The sequence below is a fragment of the Aspergillus vadensis genome, assembly GCF_003184925.1.
Source record: "Aspergillus vadensis CBS 113365 unplaced genomic scaffold BO88scaffold_22, whole genome shotgun sequence".
Classification (NCBI taxonomy): domain Eukaryota; kingdom Fungi; phylum Ascomycota; class Eurotiomycetes; order Eurotiales; family Aspergillaceae; genus Aspergillus; species Aspergillus vadensis.
Window position 1 is genome coordinate 74,049 of NW_020292060.1, and position 17,334 is coordinate 91,382.

Genomic DNA, 17,334 nt, shown 5'->3' on the forward strand with positions numbered 1-17,334 from the left:
TATAATAATATAATATCAGCGGGTACAAGAGCTAGTCTAAAAATTTAATTTAGATAATTTCATAATATCTATCTAATTAAAAAAAACTAGAAAGTTTATATTATAATTTATTTATTATAATAATTAAATATATAATAATTCTTTTAAAAAATATCAATATAATTATTCTCTGTATTTTTTTAATAAATAAAAAGTTAAATTTATTAAAGACAACTTTTTTATTGAATATATTTTTTAATAATTTTGATATATAAAAATACTCCAGGTTTTTATAATCTACAATTATTTTAAATTTAAAAATAGAATGTAACTTGATATTCTAAATTTTTATATATTAAATAATAATTAATAAATTTTTTATTATAAGTTTTATAATTATACTTTACAGGTATTAATCACTTTAAAAAATAAAAATATAATTCTTTTTTATTATATTAAAATAAATATTTTTTTAATTATAATTTAAAAAATCTGTTTCTAGTATTATTTATTTATATAAATTAAAAGAAGCAAGTACTGGTTTTACATAAAATATTTTTTCTAAATATAAAATCTTTTTAATATTCTTAAATTTATTAGAATTAAGTATTCTTCTTAATAAGATTATAAAAAATTTAAATAATTTTAAGAAATTAAATATAAATTAATACTAAAAATTAATAAAGTTAATAAATCTATATATTATCTTAATTATAATAGAAGATTTCTATTTTTAAATTATATAAATTCTTTTAATATTTATATTTATTTTTTATTTTATTCTAATAATATATTTAAAATATTTAATCTTTTTTTACTTGAACTTATATTTACTGATATTAAGATATAATCTAATTTTTTATAATTTAATTAAAATCTTTTAGACATGTTCCCGGTGCTGCTAGAAAATTCTAGTTAAAAAATAAATATATTATTTAAATAAATAAAATAAAATTTATTGAAATATTCTTATAAAATCCAGTTAATATATTTTTAAAAAATATTAAAAATATTAATAACTTTAAATAATATAATTATCTACTTATAGAATTTATATTAGATATAGAAGATAGTTATCTATTTTTATTTTTTTAATAATATATATTTTATAAAAGATTATAAATATAATAATTTTAGTAAATCATTTAATCTCTTTAATCAAATTTAGTTTTTCATAAATTAAAGATAACAGATATTAGTCTTTTTTTATAATAATATTTAATTTATAATAATCAATATAAAAATAAAAATCTTCTCCTGGTTTCTAGATAAAAAGAACTAAGATTAATATTTAAAAAAGTATTTATTTAAATAAATTCTTTTATTTAATAACTTAATAGGTTTCTTTTATAATATAATAAAATTTTTTAATATATTATATAGGGATCATTATAGAGATTAAAATTTTTTTATCTTTTTTAATTTAATTAAATACTTAATATTTAATTAATAATATAAAAATAAAGTTCCTATATTTTTTAATTTAAAAATTTTCTAAAAAATTACTAGTATTATTCTAGTATTTTATTTTTTGAATTTAATTATCCTTAGAATACAGAGTTTTTTCTATATTTTTTGAGAATATAATAAATATTTTTATTTTTAATTATAGGATTTTTTAATTTATATTATACAAACTATAGCTGATATCTAAATTAAAATATATTCAAAATATATTATCTAGACTATCTTAACCAAGTATAATTAATAGTCTTTTTCTTCTTTAGTTTTAATAAAATTAAAATAATAAAAATTAAGTCTAATTTATACTTCTTTATATATTTTAAATTAATAATATTATATATAAAATATTTTATATTAATCATAATACAGATATTAGCTTCTTGATTGATAATAATTTAAAATTTATATATATTTTTTAAAAAATCTTTTATTTATAATATATCTTTTTATTTAGAAATCTTTATTTATAATTTTATATAAAAATTATTTTTTTAATTTTTATTTTATTTATTATCTGTAATTTTCTTTTTATAATTTATAGAAATTACTTAGACTAGAAGTCAGAGTACTAATCTTTAATAATAATCATTAATTAAAAATTTATTTATTTGATAATAAAAATAAAGATCTTTTTTTATTATAATTTTTTAATTAAAATTTACTTTGCAGAGTAAGAGTTATATTAATTTAAACTTTTAAATTGAATTATATATTTTTATTTTTCATTATATATTATTAAAATAATATATTCCTAGTTTATAATACTTTTTATATTATTTATAAAAATTACGCGAAGATTTTAGATCTATATATATATATATTAATAATTCTAATATTTTTCTTTAATTATTATCTGTTTTATATTATGATTATATTATTAATATTAATTATAATTATTTTTTATAATAGAAGCTTTTTTCTAGACTGATAATAATCTATAATAATATATAATTAATTAAATTTTCTAATATTATAATCTTAGAAATATTTTCTTATACAGTACTATTAGTCTGGATTAAAATAATATTAAAGTCTTCTAGAAAATTCTTGAAATTTTTATTATTTTATTAAAAAAAGTATGACTTTTCTAAACTTTTTATTTTTTAATTTTTACTTTTATAAGACTTATTAAGTTTTTTTATTTTTTTATAAATAATTATATTATTTATATTTTAATATTATGATAGAATTCTTCTTTCTATATTGTTTTTTAATTATTTAAATATATAGGTTACTTGGAATATATTATCAGAATATATAATTATATTTATAAAAAAATTGAACTGTAAATATGTTTTAAATTTTAAATAATTTTATTTATTATATTTATTAAATAATTTAATATTAGAATATAGGGGTCTCAGTTAAGAAATTATATATTAAAAAAATAATATTATTATAAAGTATACTACTGATAATTTATATATTGATAATACTTTATAATTTATTAATATGTTAATTTAATTATTCATATTTATTTTATTAATTTTATTAATAATAATTTTATTATTTTATTATTTATTATTCTGTTTCTTTTAACCTGCTTATAATATTAGCAAGGAACTGTAATTATATTATATTATTCATTAATTTATAATTTTATTTTATTTTATTTTATTTTATTTTATTAGTTATACAGTCAGATTCTATTTTATAAATTATTTAAATAAGTTATTTCTAATATTAGATATTACTTCTTAGTTCCAAGGGTATATTATCTTTAGATAAGAAGAAATAATTAATATTTAAATAAAGATCTCAGAATATCTAAGGTTTTATATATATTAATTAATCAGCAAATAGTAATAAGGCTGAGTAGCCAAGTTCTCTAGTAGAGACTTGTCCTGTAATATTTATAATTAATTATATATTAAATATTAATTATAATTATTTATTTTAAAGTATTTCCGAGAGAAAGTATAATAATTAAATAATAAATTTTTTCTAAAAAACAAATTATTATTATATTAAAATTAACTAGTAATTTTTAAAAATATAATTATTAAATAAAATTTGTTAAAATTTATTATTAATTATTATCTATATATTCTGGATATATAAAGATAATAATGTTTATAAAATAATAATATTATTAAAACTTCTGGAACAGAGATATCTAATATTATATAAATAATTATTAAATATATTAATATAAAAATATTTATTATAATTTATTTCTAGGCCTGCTTTATCGATTATTAATCTTTATATAATTATAAGTATATATTTTAATAAAATTTTATTTTTTTCCTGAAAAACCACTACAGCTATAATATAATCTCTATTATAATATATTATTTTAATAAATATATTATTTACATTCTATATATTAAATGATTATTTATATAAAATATAATATATTTATCTATAAATTAATTATATATCTAGACAATATCTTTAAATATAATTATTTTTAATTATAAAAATTAATTGAGAATCAATTTCTACAATAAATTTTATAAAATCTTATAAATTAGTTCAAAATTATCTATTCTATATTATCTTTAAATTAATTAACAAATAAAAATTATTAACTGAAATATAATTTAATAATTTATTTTATTTATTAATTATTTCTAAAATAATTAGTTAAAATTATTATTTTTAATTAGTTTTATTATTATTCTTTTTCTACACGAATTTACTGGACTATTATTATTTATAATAAAAAAAATTTATAAATCTAGAATATTATCTAAATAAATACTTTTCATAAATTTTTTATTATATATAATTACCTGAGATCAGGCACAGGAGTTTATTTATTTTATAAAATAAATTTAATTTTTATTTAAAAGAATATCAAAGAAATCTAAAATTAATTAATTTAATAAATAAATTATTAATATTTTTCAGCAAATTTTAATATTAATAATAAAATTTTTATTAATATAAGAAATTAATGTTAGAACTAGTATTCATAAAAACTTTCAAATAATTAATATAAATTTATTTTAATTATTAATAAAATAAATAATATATATAAAAATTAGCTTTTAAAGAAATATATACATGCACCCAATCTTTTGTTTTAAGAAATTATATTTATAAAATTTATTAAAATTCTATTTAATCAGATTCAGGATACTACTATTTCTATTAAGATTAATTATTAAATAAAATAAGAAATTAAAAAATTTATTAATTATTCATATTATAAATATGTATAGTACAGGATTAAATAGCTTATTTTAAATAAAATAAATTATATATAATATTTAATTAAAAACTCTTAAAATATTCTATTTTATTTATAAAATTATTATATTAAATATTTATTTATTTTAGATTTTTTAAGCAATTACTGCAGTGGCTGGCTATTATTAAAACTAATAAGTTTATATTAAATTATAAAGATAATAACATGCTCCTGACTAAAAATAATTAATTTTAAAAAAAGAGATAATATAATAATAAATATTTTAATTAAAATACATAATATAATCTTTATTTATTTTATTATATATAAGTTTATTTATTTTATTTTATTTATTTTACCTTGCTTCTTTATTTTTATTATCTATATTTATTTTCTTATACTCCTTTCCCTTCCTCTCTCATGTTCGATATTCTAGTTTAGACACACTAAAATAGGACTATTTGATTGGCTCTCCCGGTTTTAATTATTTATTCATGATTTCTAATATATCTTTCTTTCTCTTCTAGTATTTGATGTTTTAGTTTAGATATCCTAATTAAGATATATTTGATTGACTCTTATACTCAGTTTATTGATCAAAAGTTATAGTCTTTTACTGGATAACTTGATTATCCAGAGAATTACTTTCTGAAGTATACTAGATTAACTTTGATCCTAGCCAAGGCAGACTGTTATAATCACATAGAAAGCCTTATATTTAAGTTTAATATGAATTATGTATTTTTTTTAGTTTTTGAGCTAATAAGCTCGTAATACTCGTCTTCTACCAGACAGCTGAGTAGTTTAGATCTAAGTATTCAGAATCGGTTCCTGACAGCTGCCCCACATCTAACAGTGAGAGGTACCCGACCTTCACAGTCTCCCCGATGGTATGCGAGAAGCATCACACCAAATTGGATCGAAGGGAGCTATGCCACGAATACCCAGTAGAACAATACTGGACGCACATCGACAGGATCATCTTCTTCCACTGCTTTTACAGGAATGTCGCTCCCTTGATCTGGCCAAAAGTGAACTGGGCTGGATGAGGAATCGGGCTGTTTCCAAAGCCCAGTCAAACCGTTTAACAATTGAGACCACCAAATCCAAACGTCACCAGGGATGGCGAAGTACTTTGAGATCAATGTGCCGGGCACGGTCTCGGGGCCAACCTCTCCAGTACATACTCGGTGATCAGCCCTTTGGGGACTTGGACATACTGTGTAGGAAAGAAGTCCTGATACCTAGGTACTTCGTACATGATCGACCATCCCTTTATAGAATGTGCTAAGTGGGTAATTATCTTTCTAGGCCCGAAACTGAGACATTCACCTTTCACGCTGCCAACCTGATCTCGCGCAATGTCGTCAATGCCAGTCAATCTCTGATCAACCCTCATGCTATATCTGTACGTGTGATTGACCTGTGCACGGGAACAGGATGCATATCCCTCCTTTTGCATGCTCTTGTCGCGCCATATGTACAGCACTTGTCCATCGTCGGGATTGATATTAGTACTACAGCAATTAATCTGGCGAGAAGGAATTTAAAATACAATATCCGAAAAGGAAAATTGTTGGATCGAGCGATGGCGGATATTACTTTCAGAAAAGGCAATGTTCTCTGCGGTGCACCTGTTGATGCATCGAATGTGGAGCAAGCTCTGGGCGATACTCCCGAATCAACGCTGCGTACAGCGTGCCATCTCGATGTGATCATATCAAACCCACCGTATATATCCGAGAAATCATATGGAAATGGGACCACTGCACGAAGTGTTCGGATGTACGAGCCGAGGATTGCATTGGTCCCTCCAGTGTTCGGTGACGCTCTGAAAATACCGCTGCACCGGCAGGAGGATATCTTTTACTACCATATTTTGTCACTTTCCTTCAAGATGAAGGTGAGACTTGTAATGCTTGAATGTGGTGACCATTCACAGGGCGAGCGTGTGGCAGCTTTGTGCCGTGCCATGGCAACACAATATTTACAAGTGGACGATTTGTGCATCAGTATTTGGTCAGCTAATGATGGGACTTTGAACAACAGCGCTCACGAGGTTTCTGAGCCATGTATGGTTATAGTACAGAGACTTGGATTGGGGAATACTACGACCTGTGGTCAACCTCACCTCTGAATTGAAGTGGTAGCACATTGGCTCAGTATGATACACAGTGGAGACTAAAGTGCAGTCAAGTCAATTGTATGACCGAGGACTCACTTGTATGCTCTTCTATCGATAAGAAGGGAACAAGCACTGTGCAGTAAGTGAGCTAATGGGAATTCAGAGCAAATACCCTACCATGATGTAGGGCAGCCTGGCTGCGATCCTTTGATACAATAAAAGGTTATTATACGATCCGTTGATGGAGGGTTAAAACGGTTATCCATGTTGACCGCTGCCATTATTCGTATGGATGCCCTAAGTGGTGACATTGGACAGGTCATAAAGGAATTTTTGGATATGAACACCATAAATACATAGGAGCTGTATAAATTGTAATATAGTATACCGTGTTAAATCTATCAGGCCTCATGTTGAGACTCCAGCAGCCTATTGAGACCATTTGCTACACGAACGGGGAACTCACAGACCTGCGCCTCTCCCGGCGTAAAAGAAGACGTTGATTTGGGGACCAGTAAGTCTCATAGAACAACGGTATCGCCAAAATATATTCTGTCCTAATCATCGAATTCGCGATCCATACTCATAATCATAATATATATTCGGATCCTTCCGAGACCGTACAATATGTTTCACAATATGATAAAGTGTTCCACCAGGAACACAGAAAATAAGCGTCTGAAATCAAAAGCCATGGGTATCGCGAGTCAAAAGCATACCGAGCAGGCAAGGCCACTGGCGCATGTACAGAAGGGCAAGCCAGCATACAAAAAGGAGATGTTTGGATAAGTCACCCCATGTGAATGTGCATCAAGGAAGGTTAGAAAGTCAGCATGTAACCAATCACAGCAGCAGAAAAAGCTATAAGTTTTGTAGCACCCATCACCCCTGCTGTAGTATGGCCTCCACTCGTTGCGGATGGAATGCTAGTGAAAGTTGCACCAGTCGGGCCACCAATCCTTGCACCAGAGCCATCAACTGCCACCGTCGTGACAGGATTAGCGACTTTAGTAGCACCGGGCACAGAGTCTTCTCCTGTTCCAATTTCCAAGATGTCGTTTTCCGTCGCATCAAAGTTAGTGTTGGCGAGGGAAATCTCATTGTTCGCTAGGTCGTAGACAACGTACGCACTGCGTAGAAAGGTGTCCCCCAAGACAGCGGTACTATCACCAGCGGGGACAATTCCAAAGACACAAGCGCGTTCTCCGTCCTGAAATAAGAGATCTCCCACGTCGAGAACAAGCTCGTTTACCCCAACAGCAATAGTCGGCGATGAGAAAGTGTAGGTGATATTAGTGTTGTTTTGTGCCAGACTGCAAGGCACATAGCCAACACCAGAAGATTGTTCGTACACAACACTGAAATCATTATAGATGTCTTCGACGATGGAATCTGGAAGATATGTAAGGGAACTACCGGAATCAAGCAAAACGGCAGCCGGAAGCGCATCTGACGAGTAATTGCGACTGCTTGATCCCGAAGTGAAGGCGACCCCAGTAAGAGCGATTATGAATTCGGAATAGATGCCATTTACCTTCTGAATTGGAAGGGTTTGTAGTTCACCGTGATATTTCTTCGTATTCACGCCTCCAAAAAGAATGGAACCCGTATTGGCATCTAGATCGTTCAACCATAGGCTGTAAGCATTAGACTTTATCAAACCATTTTTCACCATTGCCCTAGGAAGGTTAGGATAGGCGCTATCACCGAAGCGGCCGACTTGGACCTCATTCGAGGTATAGCCGATGCCCAAAACACCCTCTATAGACAGGAGTCAGTTGATGATACACTAATACGAGCGCCTGTTGGCGCACGAGAATTTCGTGACTGGGAATTCCACATACCGGAGGAACTTGATGAATACCCGATACCAAATTGGAAGTCCTCCAACGTCGAACCACCTATATGGAGAGTATCGGTTGCGTAAACACCAGCCGCACCGGTTCCATCCGCATAGGATATATTGAAGTCAGACGAGACATATGTGTACGTTGTAGACTTGTCGGAATCGTAAGTGCCGGATGTACTGCACGGATCTGTCGACGAGGAGCAAAGCGTAGAATTCGCTGCGTTGCACCAAAGATCACTGCTCCCAGTGTCCAAAACCAGTCGTAGGCTCTGTTCCGGCGTTCCAAGGGTTATATTACAGAAATAGAGCGTTTCCTTTCATTGACATGTAAGCCAATACGCACTGGTACAAATCTAGGATCCTTCGCATACCTCATTATCCAGGGCCTGAGAAACAGTGGTTGTATCTCGCTTGCGTCTTACGCGGTCCCTCAATACAGGATCTGACACATCGTTGCGTTTGATATCTAGGGTCACAACAGCGGGCACTTCTCTTCGCTGAAGTATCAAGGCCTCTACTGTCTCGAGTGGAACAAAAGACACAGCAACCAAGAGAGACAGAACTCTCCACATTGTGTCCCCCACCCTTCTATCCTTTCTTCCCCGGGCTCAAAATCGCTCAGGTGCCGCAAAGTTGCGAATTTTATCTTGTGGAATAAATTTCCGGTGTGGGTTCTCCAATGGTGCTGGAGAAGAGCTGATATAGGATGATTATTCCGGCGTTCGTTGGTTAGAGGAATAGAATAGGAGGTTGAAGCGGACTGTGACGATATTATATTGCAATAGAGAAAATCTAATAATGAGAAAACGAATAGTTTCTGTTTTTGACCTCCACACATGCTTGAGGAGAGGGGGCATATTGCTATTATATTTGAACATAATACGTAGTAGGCAGTAGGCACACTGGGTTTCAGTTGTTGGTCCGGGACTAGTCGGCTGATTGACTCGGGCCCAGATCTCCATGCCCCACTTATTCCAGGCTGAGCTCTCGGACAGGACAGTATTATTCTGCTGTCGTCATCACCTGTGGGTCCAAGAAGATACTAATTCCGGATCTCTTCTCGAGAGACGCATAAGCACACAGGGTGATTCAATTAAAATACAATGTAGTATTGTACACGGAGTACAGGATCCCATCATTAGTCCAAGATAGTACTTTGTACAAGCTACCTAGCCTAAATTCTATCAAGTGTCATGCCCAAACAGTGTAAGCTAAGAGACTCCCTATACTACGCCACAGTTGCTTTTTTATTGTGTTGGGTCTTGGCATACTATTGTTAGAAGCATGGACACGGAAGTTTCAATGGAACTGCCATTTGGGCGAAAACGGCACGCCCGGACGGATTTGGTTTGCAAGCCATTTCCGGCAGTGATTCGGCTAGCTCGGGCGGGAAAGGAGAACCTTAACAGTCTCACTCTTCGGTTGCGCAAAATGTTTATGTAATGTTCAGCCGTAAACCGAGTAACTGGGCAGACGGTTTGGAGAACACCGAAGTGTGTGTGGCAGGTGCGGTGTACACCGCCATGATCAGATTACCTTTTCCGCAGCCACAATCGACTGGTAAAGGCTGTAACCGATATATCACGTGCGAGTCATTAATATAGTTAGATGTCTACTCATAGAGTTGATTCTTAGCTACCTAGTAGTCCTTTCACTTCTGGAACTGGTATGGCGGCCTTGGAGCACCCGTATATACTGCATGTACTGTGTATGTGGGCAGATCACTAGTGAATGCATGTTTGAAATGTGCATTTAGGTCTACAATTTCTCAAGATAATAGTCAACTTTCGCACCTAGTGGTGGTTATAAAAGAAGCGTTTTCGAAGCCGAGATCCGTATGAAAAACGTCCTGGTATCATGACTATGGATTTAATGTCGTTGGTGGGATGGACGCCACATTATACAACCAGTCTGCGCATATTGCTGTAAATATTGGCTATGCCGTTCTCCCGCAGTACCGAATAACATCGGATAGCCCACATGTTTACGTATACAACGAAGTAGCAAGGGATCTAATTTGTCGTCATCTGAAGTGGAGCATGTGAGATGTACTGTGCGCCCAGAACATGCACGTGGCACGGGGAGTCTCATTAGCCTGTGTGCACTCAATGAGACTTCTGCCTTGCTGTCTTCTCGTATTGTAGGGATGTAGCATGCTGGCATAGGCAGCAGCGATGAAACATGTGTTCTGGCCCAGCGCTAACCGAAAAAACCGATATCCTGAAGCCTAAAAGAGCCGCCACCAATCATTGCTTGAACACAGTGTGTCAAGTCATATAAGCCTTACAACATCTGTTTGGCAAAGTTCGTCGGTTATTCTTTTGGGCAGCTCCTAGCATGTATCAGTAAATGATATGAATTAGTAACGCATGGTAATCACATTGCCAACAATCCTGCCAGCACGGCTAGTTCACCGGAAATCATATGTACATCTGGAGAAATGGGGGAGGGCTAGAGATTGCAGAAACAAGTGTGCAAACAGCGAGGACGTAATGGAAAGGCGTAAACGTCGCACCAGAATATACCCTCACAAGCCCATAGCTTCTCTGACTCGTGTCATGGTCAGCTCAGCGTTGGCTCGAGCGGCTCGAGCACCTTTCTCTGATATGTCCTCAAGGTAGCCAGTCTTATCCTCCATCAGCGAGAAATATTTTTCTCTTACAGGCTGCAGGTGATTGGATATTTTATGGGCGAGGTTCTCCTTAAGCGCTCGCAGACTAGTTGACTGGAACTCCAGAACTAACTCTTCGCACGACCTTCCCTCGAAGTGGCTAAGAAGCTCCAGAAGATTAGAGACGCCCGGCCTACGAAGAGGATCGTAAGTTATTGTTGTTTCAGAGTCAGTAAGCGCCGCTTTAAGCTTTTTGTGGATCTGGCCAGGTGAATCAGTGAGCAGGATTCTCGACCGTTCGTCTACATGAGATTTCGACATCTTCAAGGTTGGCTCTTTGAGAGACATGACTCGTTTTGCAGGTGCTGATAGGTGAGATTGAAGTTAGTCAATATTCTCTACCGCATGCAACGAAACCATCATATGAAGGACACACATATAAGTGACTCTGGGGCTGGAAACACTGTGCCATAGACGTGATTGAAGCTGTTTGCTATGTTTCTGGAAAACTCAAGGTGCTGTTTCTGGTCCTCTCCGACGGGAACATGTGTAGCTCTGGGTTGCGTTAGTGTGTGATCAAATTAAATGTCGTGATAACGAACCTGTGTACTAGTATGTCTGCAGCTTGGAGAACAGGATACGAGAAAAGGCCGAGTCGCAGCCTTGACCTGGCCTCTGAGGTATCTAGAGTTGTGTCTTCAGGCAACTGGAGTTTGCTCTAATCCGTGTCAATGCTAAGGCCGTGACCTCCTCAGAAGATTCCCACCACTTTCTGTAATATTTTCATCGTCATGTGTGCTTACCTTCCACTGAGTCATTCGTGACAGGTATCCCATGGAGGCTACTGTGCACAGGATCCAGAACAATTCCGCATGCGCTGCTACCTAGTACTGTTTAGCGCGAGACTCCGTAAAGCAAATTAATCACATACAGAACTTTGGTAGAATATGGTTGAGCGATCGGGGTCAAGGCCAGCAGCTACTAGAGTAGCAAATGCTTCTTTTCTCCACTGTCTCAGCTGGGCGCTTTCTTGGGGTACTGTCAATGCATGCAGGTCAACTATGGAGAAGTACAAACTCGTCCCATCACTCGCGTCATCTTGTAGCTTTACCCATTCTCTTAGGGCACCTAGGTAATTCCCTAAATGCGGTACACCTGTGGGTTGGATCCCGGAGAAGATCGTTTTAGCAAAACGTGGTGAGCGTGGAGTTTGGCAACTACTCCATCTTCGGAAGTTGAAACTACTCGGCTGCCGACTCACCACCTCCAATTGGGGCTGAATCGAACTAGGCCGATGAGCTATTGTCAGGATGCGGCTATACCGACTTATGTTAACATGCATGGCTGTTCTTTTCATCACATGGAAGCCCGTTCCAAGGAGGTATATGCCCGAGCTTGTTTCGTGCTTTGCACAATTTCAGTCACGTGATTAACTAGACTACTAGTTGGCCCAGCTGTTGAATAGGATTGTCTAGTGGCTACTCAATGAATCTCATAAAGTACGTATAAGCCGTAACAAAAGACATGGCACCAAAAAATCCGACTTTCTCTAGCAAGAACTCATTATGGGAGGCTTATAGACAAAGCTATTTCAAGAAGTGGGACTGTCGGAATTGGCAAATTGGTACAAGATGATGAGAACTATGTGATATTATACAGAGTATTGGATGACATGGTGCCTATGCCTTGCGTGCAGTAGTTAAGGGGCCCCTGTATGCAACGAATCGTTCGTTGTCCAGGATATCCGAAATTGAGTCAGAAGATGTTGCATCTTGCCGCTGACCAAATTGTGAAAGGTAAGGCTGAAGCGACTTCTCGACTTCTTGAAGAGTGCTGTCCATGTTTGCAGCTACGTCTGTGACCACGATATAGTTAGTGACGTGGCGAACACAATCGAAGACAAAGCAAGGTAAGAATTGCAATATACCAAGGCTTTCATGTTCCCAAACATTTGCTTTCATGCCGACTCCGTAAAAAGCATGCTTGCGCAAGAATGCTAGCCATGTCTGTACAACCTGAGGGTTGCCGTCTTTGATTTGTACCAGGCGTCGGAGCGTAATTCTTTCGAAATTCTCCTGACTCTTTTTATGCACGAAGTTACTTCTAGGAACGGTCCATCGCTCAACAATTCGTGGCAGGGGCACCGGCCCCGAGACAGGGAGGTTCAGATAATAAGCCGCCCGCACGGCGAAATCGGCGAAGAATTCGACGTTCCGTACGCTGTAAGATCTCAACTGAAGATCACAAACTGGCAGGCCAAATTCGGCCTTCCTCCGGAGGGGTCGTAGGTACACAGCTTGAACGCTCCTGGGAAGTCGAGCCTTATTATTAATGCTCTCAAGGCGTTCTCTCCTAATCATGAGTGAGCGCATGTCATCGAGAGCAATTGAATGGAGATATCAGTCAAAGTTCAGACCATTGTTTCGTTTGCGTCTCGGTCGATTTCCTGTACGGACACACAAGTCAGCTCTCCGAAGTTGTTCAGGGTGGTCGTGAGAGCGCTAACAGTGCACTGGATTCAGCTGAACCTGCTGGGTGGAGAGTATCGTTCGTTGACGGTGCATGATGGGCTATCCCAGAGGAAGTGCTGTAACCTCTAAAACCTGCTAGTAACTGAAAGCTGTTGGTATGGTTTCGATAAAAGGGTAGGATGGGGGTGACGAAAGATTACCTGGAACTGCCTGCCAGTGCATTTAAGTAGCCGAGGGTTGAGGGATAATGTCATGGTTGAAATCAATGTCTGGAAGAGTTGAGTAGATGGAACACAAAGAACACTGCACCAAATCCCTAGGTCCGTAGTATTGCAGGGACCTTGTACATATTCACCTGAATACCTACAATCATTTTTGCATCAGGGCCCCAAGGATAGCGAGCGGAAGGCCACCCTTGATTGGCCACGAAGATTGACCGCCTTGTTTGCTCATCCGATCACATGACTATTTACCGGCTTCTGATACTATTACTAGTTGTGTGCTTTCTTGGGATTTGAAGAGCACAGTCAAGTTGATTCTAACGCTGTAGATATATTTTTTTTTGGCCCCGGTGTACGTTTTTTGACAATCAACCTACCCAGCACCACCACTATCGTGAAATTGGAGCGAGAATCATACTTCAAGCAATCATGACATCTTCTCTCAGCTCATCATTTCAACATGCAAGTGAGGCATGCTCATTCCTGAAGGAACGCCTACCAGATTCATTGAAAGCACCTCGAGTTGCAATAATCTGTGGCTCTGGTTTGGGAGGGCTCGCAAGTACCATTGATCGCTTGCCTCAAGTCGATTTCGATTATGCTTCCATACCCCACTTTCCCCGTTCAACAGGTAGCCGTGTCTTTACAATTCGAAAGCCGTGACGCTTTACGCTCATTTATCAAGTTGCTGGACATGCAGGAAAACTAGTCTTTGGACTACTCAGCGAAAATATACCTACAGTGTTGATGGTTGGCCGTGCTCAGTGAGGCTGCTCCATCAAGAGGGGTTATCTACTTAGCTTGCTAATAAAACTTCTTCTCAAAAGTTATTACGAAGGGCATTCCATTGACCAAGTGACATTTCCTATACGTGTCTTCAAACTCTTGGGGGTTGACACAATAATCTGTCAGTTATATGCTCTTTCTTCGTCGAAGCCCAAGTGATGTACTACTGATAGATTTACTGGTTCATAGTAACCAACGCCGCCGGGGGACTGAATCCTGAATATATGGTAGGAGATATTGTTCTGCTGAATGATGTAAGTGTATCACTACTTGACAGCATCCAAGCACAGGCTTAACACATTCAATTCTAGCACATATTCTTGGCTGGCCTAGCGGGGGTTCATCCACTACGCGGTCCGAACTCGGAGGAGTTTGGCCCCCGGTTTCCACCTCTATCAGATGCGTACGACCTTCAATTGCGTTGTAACGTCCACAAAGCATGGGCCAAGATTGCAAATGTCGAAAGCAAAAGAAGACTGCATGAGGGGGTGTATGCCTTCGTCGGGGGTCCTAGGTAAGCTTTGTCCATCTTGATAAGCTAATGACGAGAATTCTGAAGAATTTAGTTATGAGACCCGAGCAGAATGCCGTATGCTTCGCCAGCTAGGCGCCGATCTTGTCGGAATGTCGACCGTACCGGAAATTGTTGTTGCCAGGCATTGCGGGATTAGAGTCCTAGCTTTGAGCCTGGTAACGAATAACGCGGTTCTCTCACCAGTGCCTCGCGGAGACGACCACCGTCTTGATGGGAAAGATGTGGCAGAGCTCGGCGAGATTTTGCAAGAAGGAAAAGCGGACCATCAGGAAGTCCTTGAGGCAGGCCGCTCCGCCGCCACGGACATGCAGGTATGCACCGCATGACTCCCTCCAGTTTTCGCGCACTGATAGTAACTATCAATTCAAGAAGCTTGTTATACAAACCATCGCGGATGTCTTTCAGTCAGGTTCGTATGGAGATACGATCGGTGGTCAGTGAGCCAGCGCGAATGGGGAAGACTATTTGAGCACTGGGGCACAACTAGACGCTCCGGCAATGCCATAGACTTCAAATTGGGTTGCGTTTGTCCAGAGACTGGTCATTATGACTGTCTGAACAGAAGCCAATGCATTCACTTGCTCCTCGTGTTCCGTTTCGCTCGCAAATTCTTGTAGTAGGAACGTTTGCCGCTCTGCTTGACAGACTGGATGTCCTTGTACTTAGCCTCAAATCGCTTGTTTCCTTGCTCCGCTGCCAGTGCTTCTTCAACGAAAGTCTTCTTTCTATCCCTTTTAGCGATGCGGCTACTGAAAAACTCAGTCGGACCTTCGATGATGGTTCCCACTTGAGAATACTGAGGAGGGCGTGCTTTGCCGCCCTCCTTTTTGTAATGCCTCTTCGGGTCTAATACTGAGCGCATCCGAAGCAACTGCAGGTCTCTCTTGAGTTCTGTGGTCAACTCCGTCTTTGGAAGGTCGAACCAAGCGCTGCCAGCTGTGGGTTTGTCCTGAAAAGAAGACAAGTTAGCTATCGTCACCCATATAGGCAAAATAGCAAGATAGTAATGATGGGGATGATGCTCAGAGTAACTATGAAACAAAAATGTGTACTCTCATAGGCACAGCGCATCCCAGTACGGGATGTTTAGCTGCATCAAGCGCTTACGCGATGGGATTAATTTTCCTCATAGCATCTGTGAAAAACGACACAACAAAGGTGTTCAAGGGGAAGTAAAGCGTCTCACCTTGGAACTTGGCTTTGAGTTTTTAGATCCAGTCGATCGCATCTCGAGTGGCGATCTGATGCTGGGGCTATTCATTGCTCCCATGGCATATTCCACAACCGCAACATCATCTTGTTGACGGACATATGGTCTTAGGGAGCCCCCTGGTGCCAACTTAGGGATACTAAGCAACAACAGATTAGCTTTCGAAGGGGTAGGAGTTAGACGGGTCTACATACTGAACTGAGGTTGCTTCCAAACCCACATTGGTCAAGCTATCGGCATTGGAAGCATTGGTCCGAGTATCACTGGGCCTCAAGCGATCCTCAGCCTCGCAAAGCAACTGTTCAATATCTTCATCATTTAACCTGACCTCATCCTGTGGTGGGACACTGGTAAGTTCAATGCATGTTGCACCTGTCATGTCCTATAGTAGAGGATTCGGATAACTCGGGTGTGCACAAGTTAAGGTGAAAGGAAGACCAGAAAGTGGAAGCCCACAAGGTAAATATTTATAGCGTAAATTCAGGGCTACTTTCCTGTGGAAGAAGTTACAATTGCAAGCTCAATGGAAAATTTGTGCTGTGGGGCGGAACCTCACCTTAAGCCCTTGGCGACTAGTACGTATGTGGGGATATGCCTGCAATACCGGGCTATTATTATTCCTGTCATACAGTTTCGTTTTGGAACTGTTTCGGTATCAGTAGAAACTGTCTATCTGTTTCGCACGTCTTAACACCTTCAACTTACTGACTGACCGCTAATGTAACAAACCAACTGGCTCTGCATGCACAAGAAGGGCCGATAATCTTCTTCAAACTGTGGGTGTATATACAATTTGTCACGTCTATTCAGTAACTTGCCACTTTCCGGCGGTCGAGTGAAATTCTTCCGAGCTGCTACAGCTATCTAACAGTCCACTTCAAGGTACCGGAAATCAAATGTAGTACTGATTCATCATGTTACTAGTACATAAGTAGTGATGATGG

At 36.3% G+C, this 17,334-nt stretch overlaps 6 protein-coding genes across 6 annotated transcripts; 2 read left to right on the plus strand and 4 right to left on the minus strand.

Annotated features, from left to right (window-relative positions):
* Window positions 1-5,513: 5,513 nt before the first annotated feature.
* BO88DRAFT_347046 (N5-glutamine methyltransferase family protein) lies at window positions 5,514-6,719 on the plus strand (the record flags this gene model as incomplete). The annotated part of the gene is made up of 2 exons (XM_025703362.1): window positions 5,514-5,830; window positions 5,894-6,719. 2 exons carry the CDS (start codon window positions 5,514-5,516, stop codon window positions 6,717-6,719), a joined length of 1,143 nt encoding a protein of 380 aa, XP_025559837.1.
* Window positions 6,720-7,074: 355 nt separating this feature from the next.
* BO88DRAFT_406972 (pepsin-like aspartic protease) lies at window positions 7,075-9,427 on the minus strand. The gene is made up of 3 exons (XM_025707295.1): window positions 8,928-9,427; window positions 8,552-8,870; window positions 7,075-8,468 (listed from the first exon to the last, which is right to left on the minus strand). The coding sequence occupies exons 1-3, from the start codon at window positions 9,126-9,128 to the stop codon at window positions 7,528-7,530; spliced, it is 1,461 nt and encodes a 486-aa protein (XP_025559838.1). The 5' UTR covers window positions 9,129-9,427; the 3' UTR covers window positions 7,075-7,527.
* A 1,656-nt stretch (window positions 9,428-11,083) lies between these two features.
* Window positions 11,084-12,509, minus strand: BO88DRAFT_427991 (tryptophan--tRNA ligase MSW1; the record flags this gene model as incomplete). The annotated part of the gene is made up of 5 exons (XM_025709051.1): window positions 11,084-11,532; window positions 11,604-11,722; window positions 11,770-11,885; window positions 11,971-12,051; window positions 12,099-12,509. 5 exons carry the CDS (start codon window positions 12,507-12,509, stop codon window positions 11,084-11,086), a joined length of 1,176 nt encoding a protein of 391 aa, XP_025559839.1.
* A 105-nt stretch (window positions 12,510-12,614) lies between these two features.
* BO88DRAFT_393603 (mitochondrial 37S ribosomal protein uS10m) lies at window positions 12,615-13,892 on the minus strand (the record flags this gene model as incomplete). Its single annotated transcript, XM_025705113.1, has 5 exons — window positions 12,615-13,022; window positions 13,095-13,519; window positions 13,584-13,613; window positions 13,674-13,780; window positions 13,839-13,892. The coding sequence occupies 5 exons, from the start codon at window positions 13,890-13,892 to the stop codon at window positions 12,847-12,849; spliced, it is 792 nt and encodes a 263-aa protein (XP_025559840.1). The 3' UTR covers window positions 12,615-12,846.
* A 268-nt stretch (window positions 13,893-14,160) lies between these two features.
* BO88DRAFT_393608 (purine-nucleoside phosphorylase) lies at window positions 14,161-15,687 on the plus strand. The gene is made up of 7 exons (XM_025705114.1): window positions 14,161-14,490; window positions 14,545-14,623; window positions 14,687-14,766; window positions 14,835-14,899; window positions 14,957-15,159; window positions 15,212-15,491; window positions 15,550-15,687. Exons 1-7 carry the CDS (start codon window positions 14,289-14,291, stop codon window positions 15,619-15,621), a joined length of 981 nt encoding a protein of 326 aa, XP_025559841.1. The 5' UTR covers window positions 14,161-14,288; the 3' UTR covers window positions 15,622-15,687.
* On the minus strand, window positions 15,548-16,908 carry BO88DRAFT_406975 (Fcf2 domain-containing protein). Its single transcript, XM_025707296.1, has 3 exons — window positions 16,585-16,908; window positions 16,367-16,529; window positions 15,548-16,129 (listed from the first exon to the last, which is right to left on the minus strand). Exons 1-3 carry the CDS (start codon window positions 16,767-16,769, stop codon window positions 15,755-15,757), a joined length of 723 nt encoding a protein of 240 aa, XP_025559842.1. The 5' UTR covers window positions 16,770-16,908; the 3' UTR covers window positions 15,548-15,754.
* Between the last annotated feature and the right edge of the window lie 426 nt (window positions 16,909-17,334).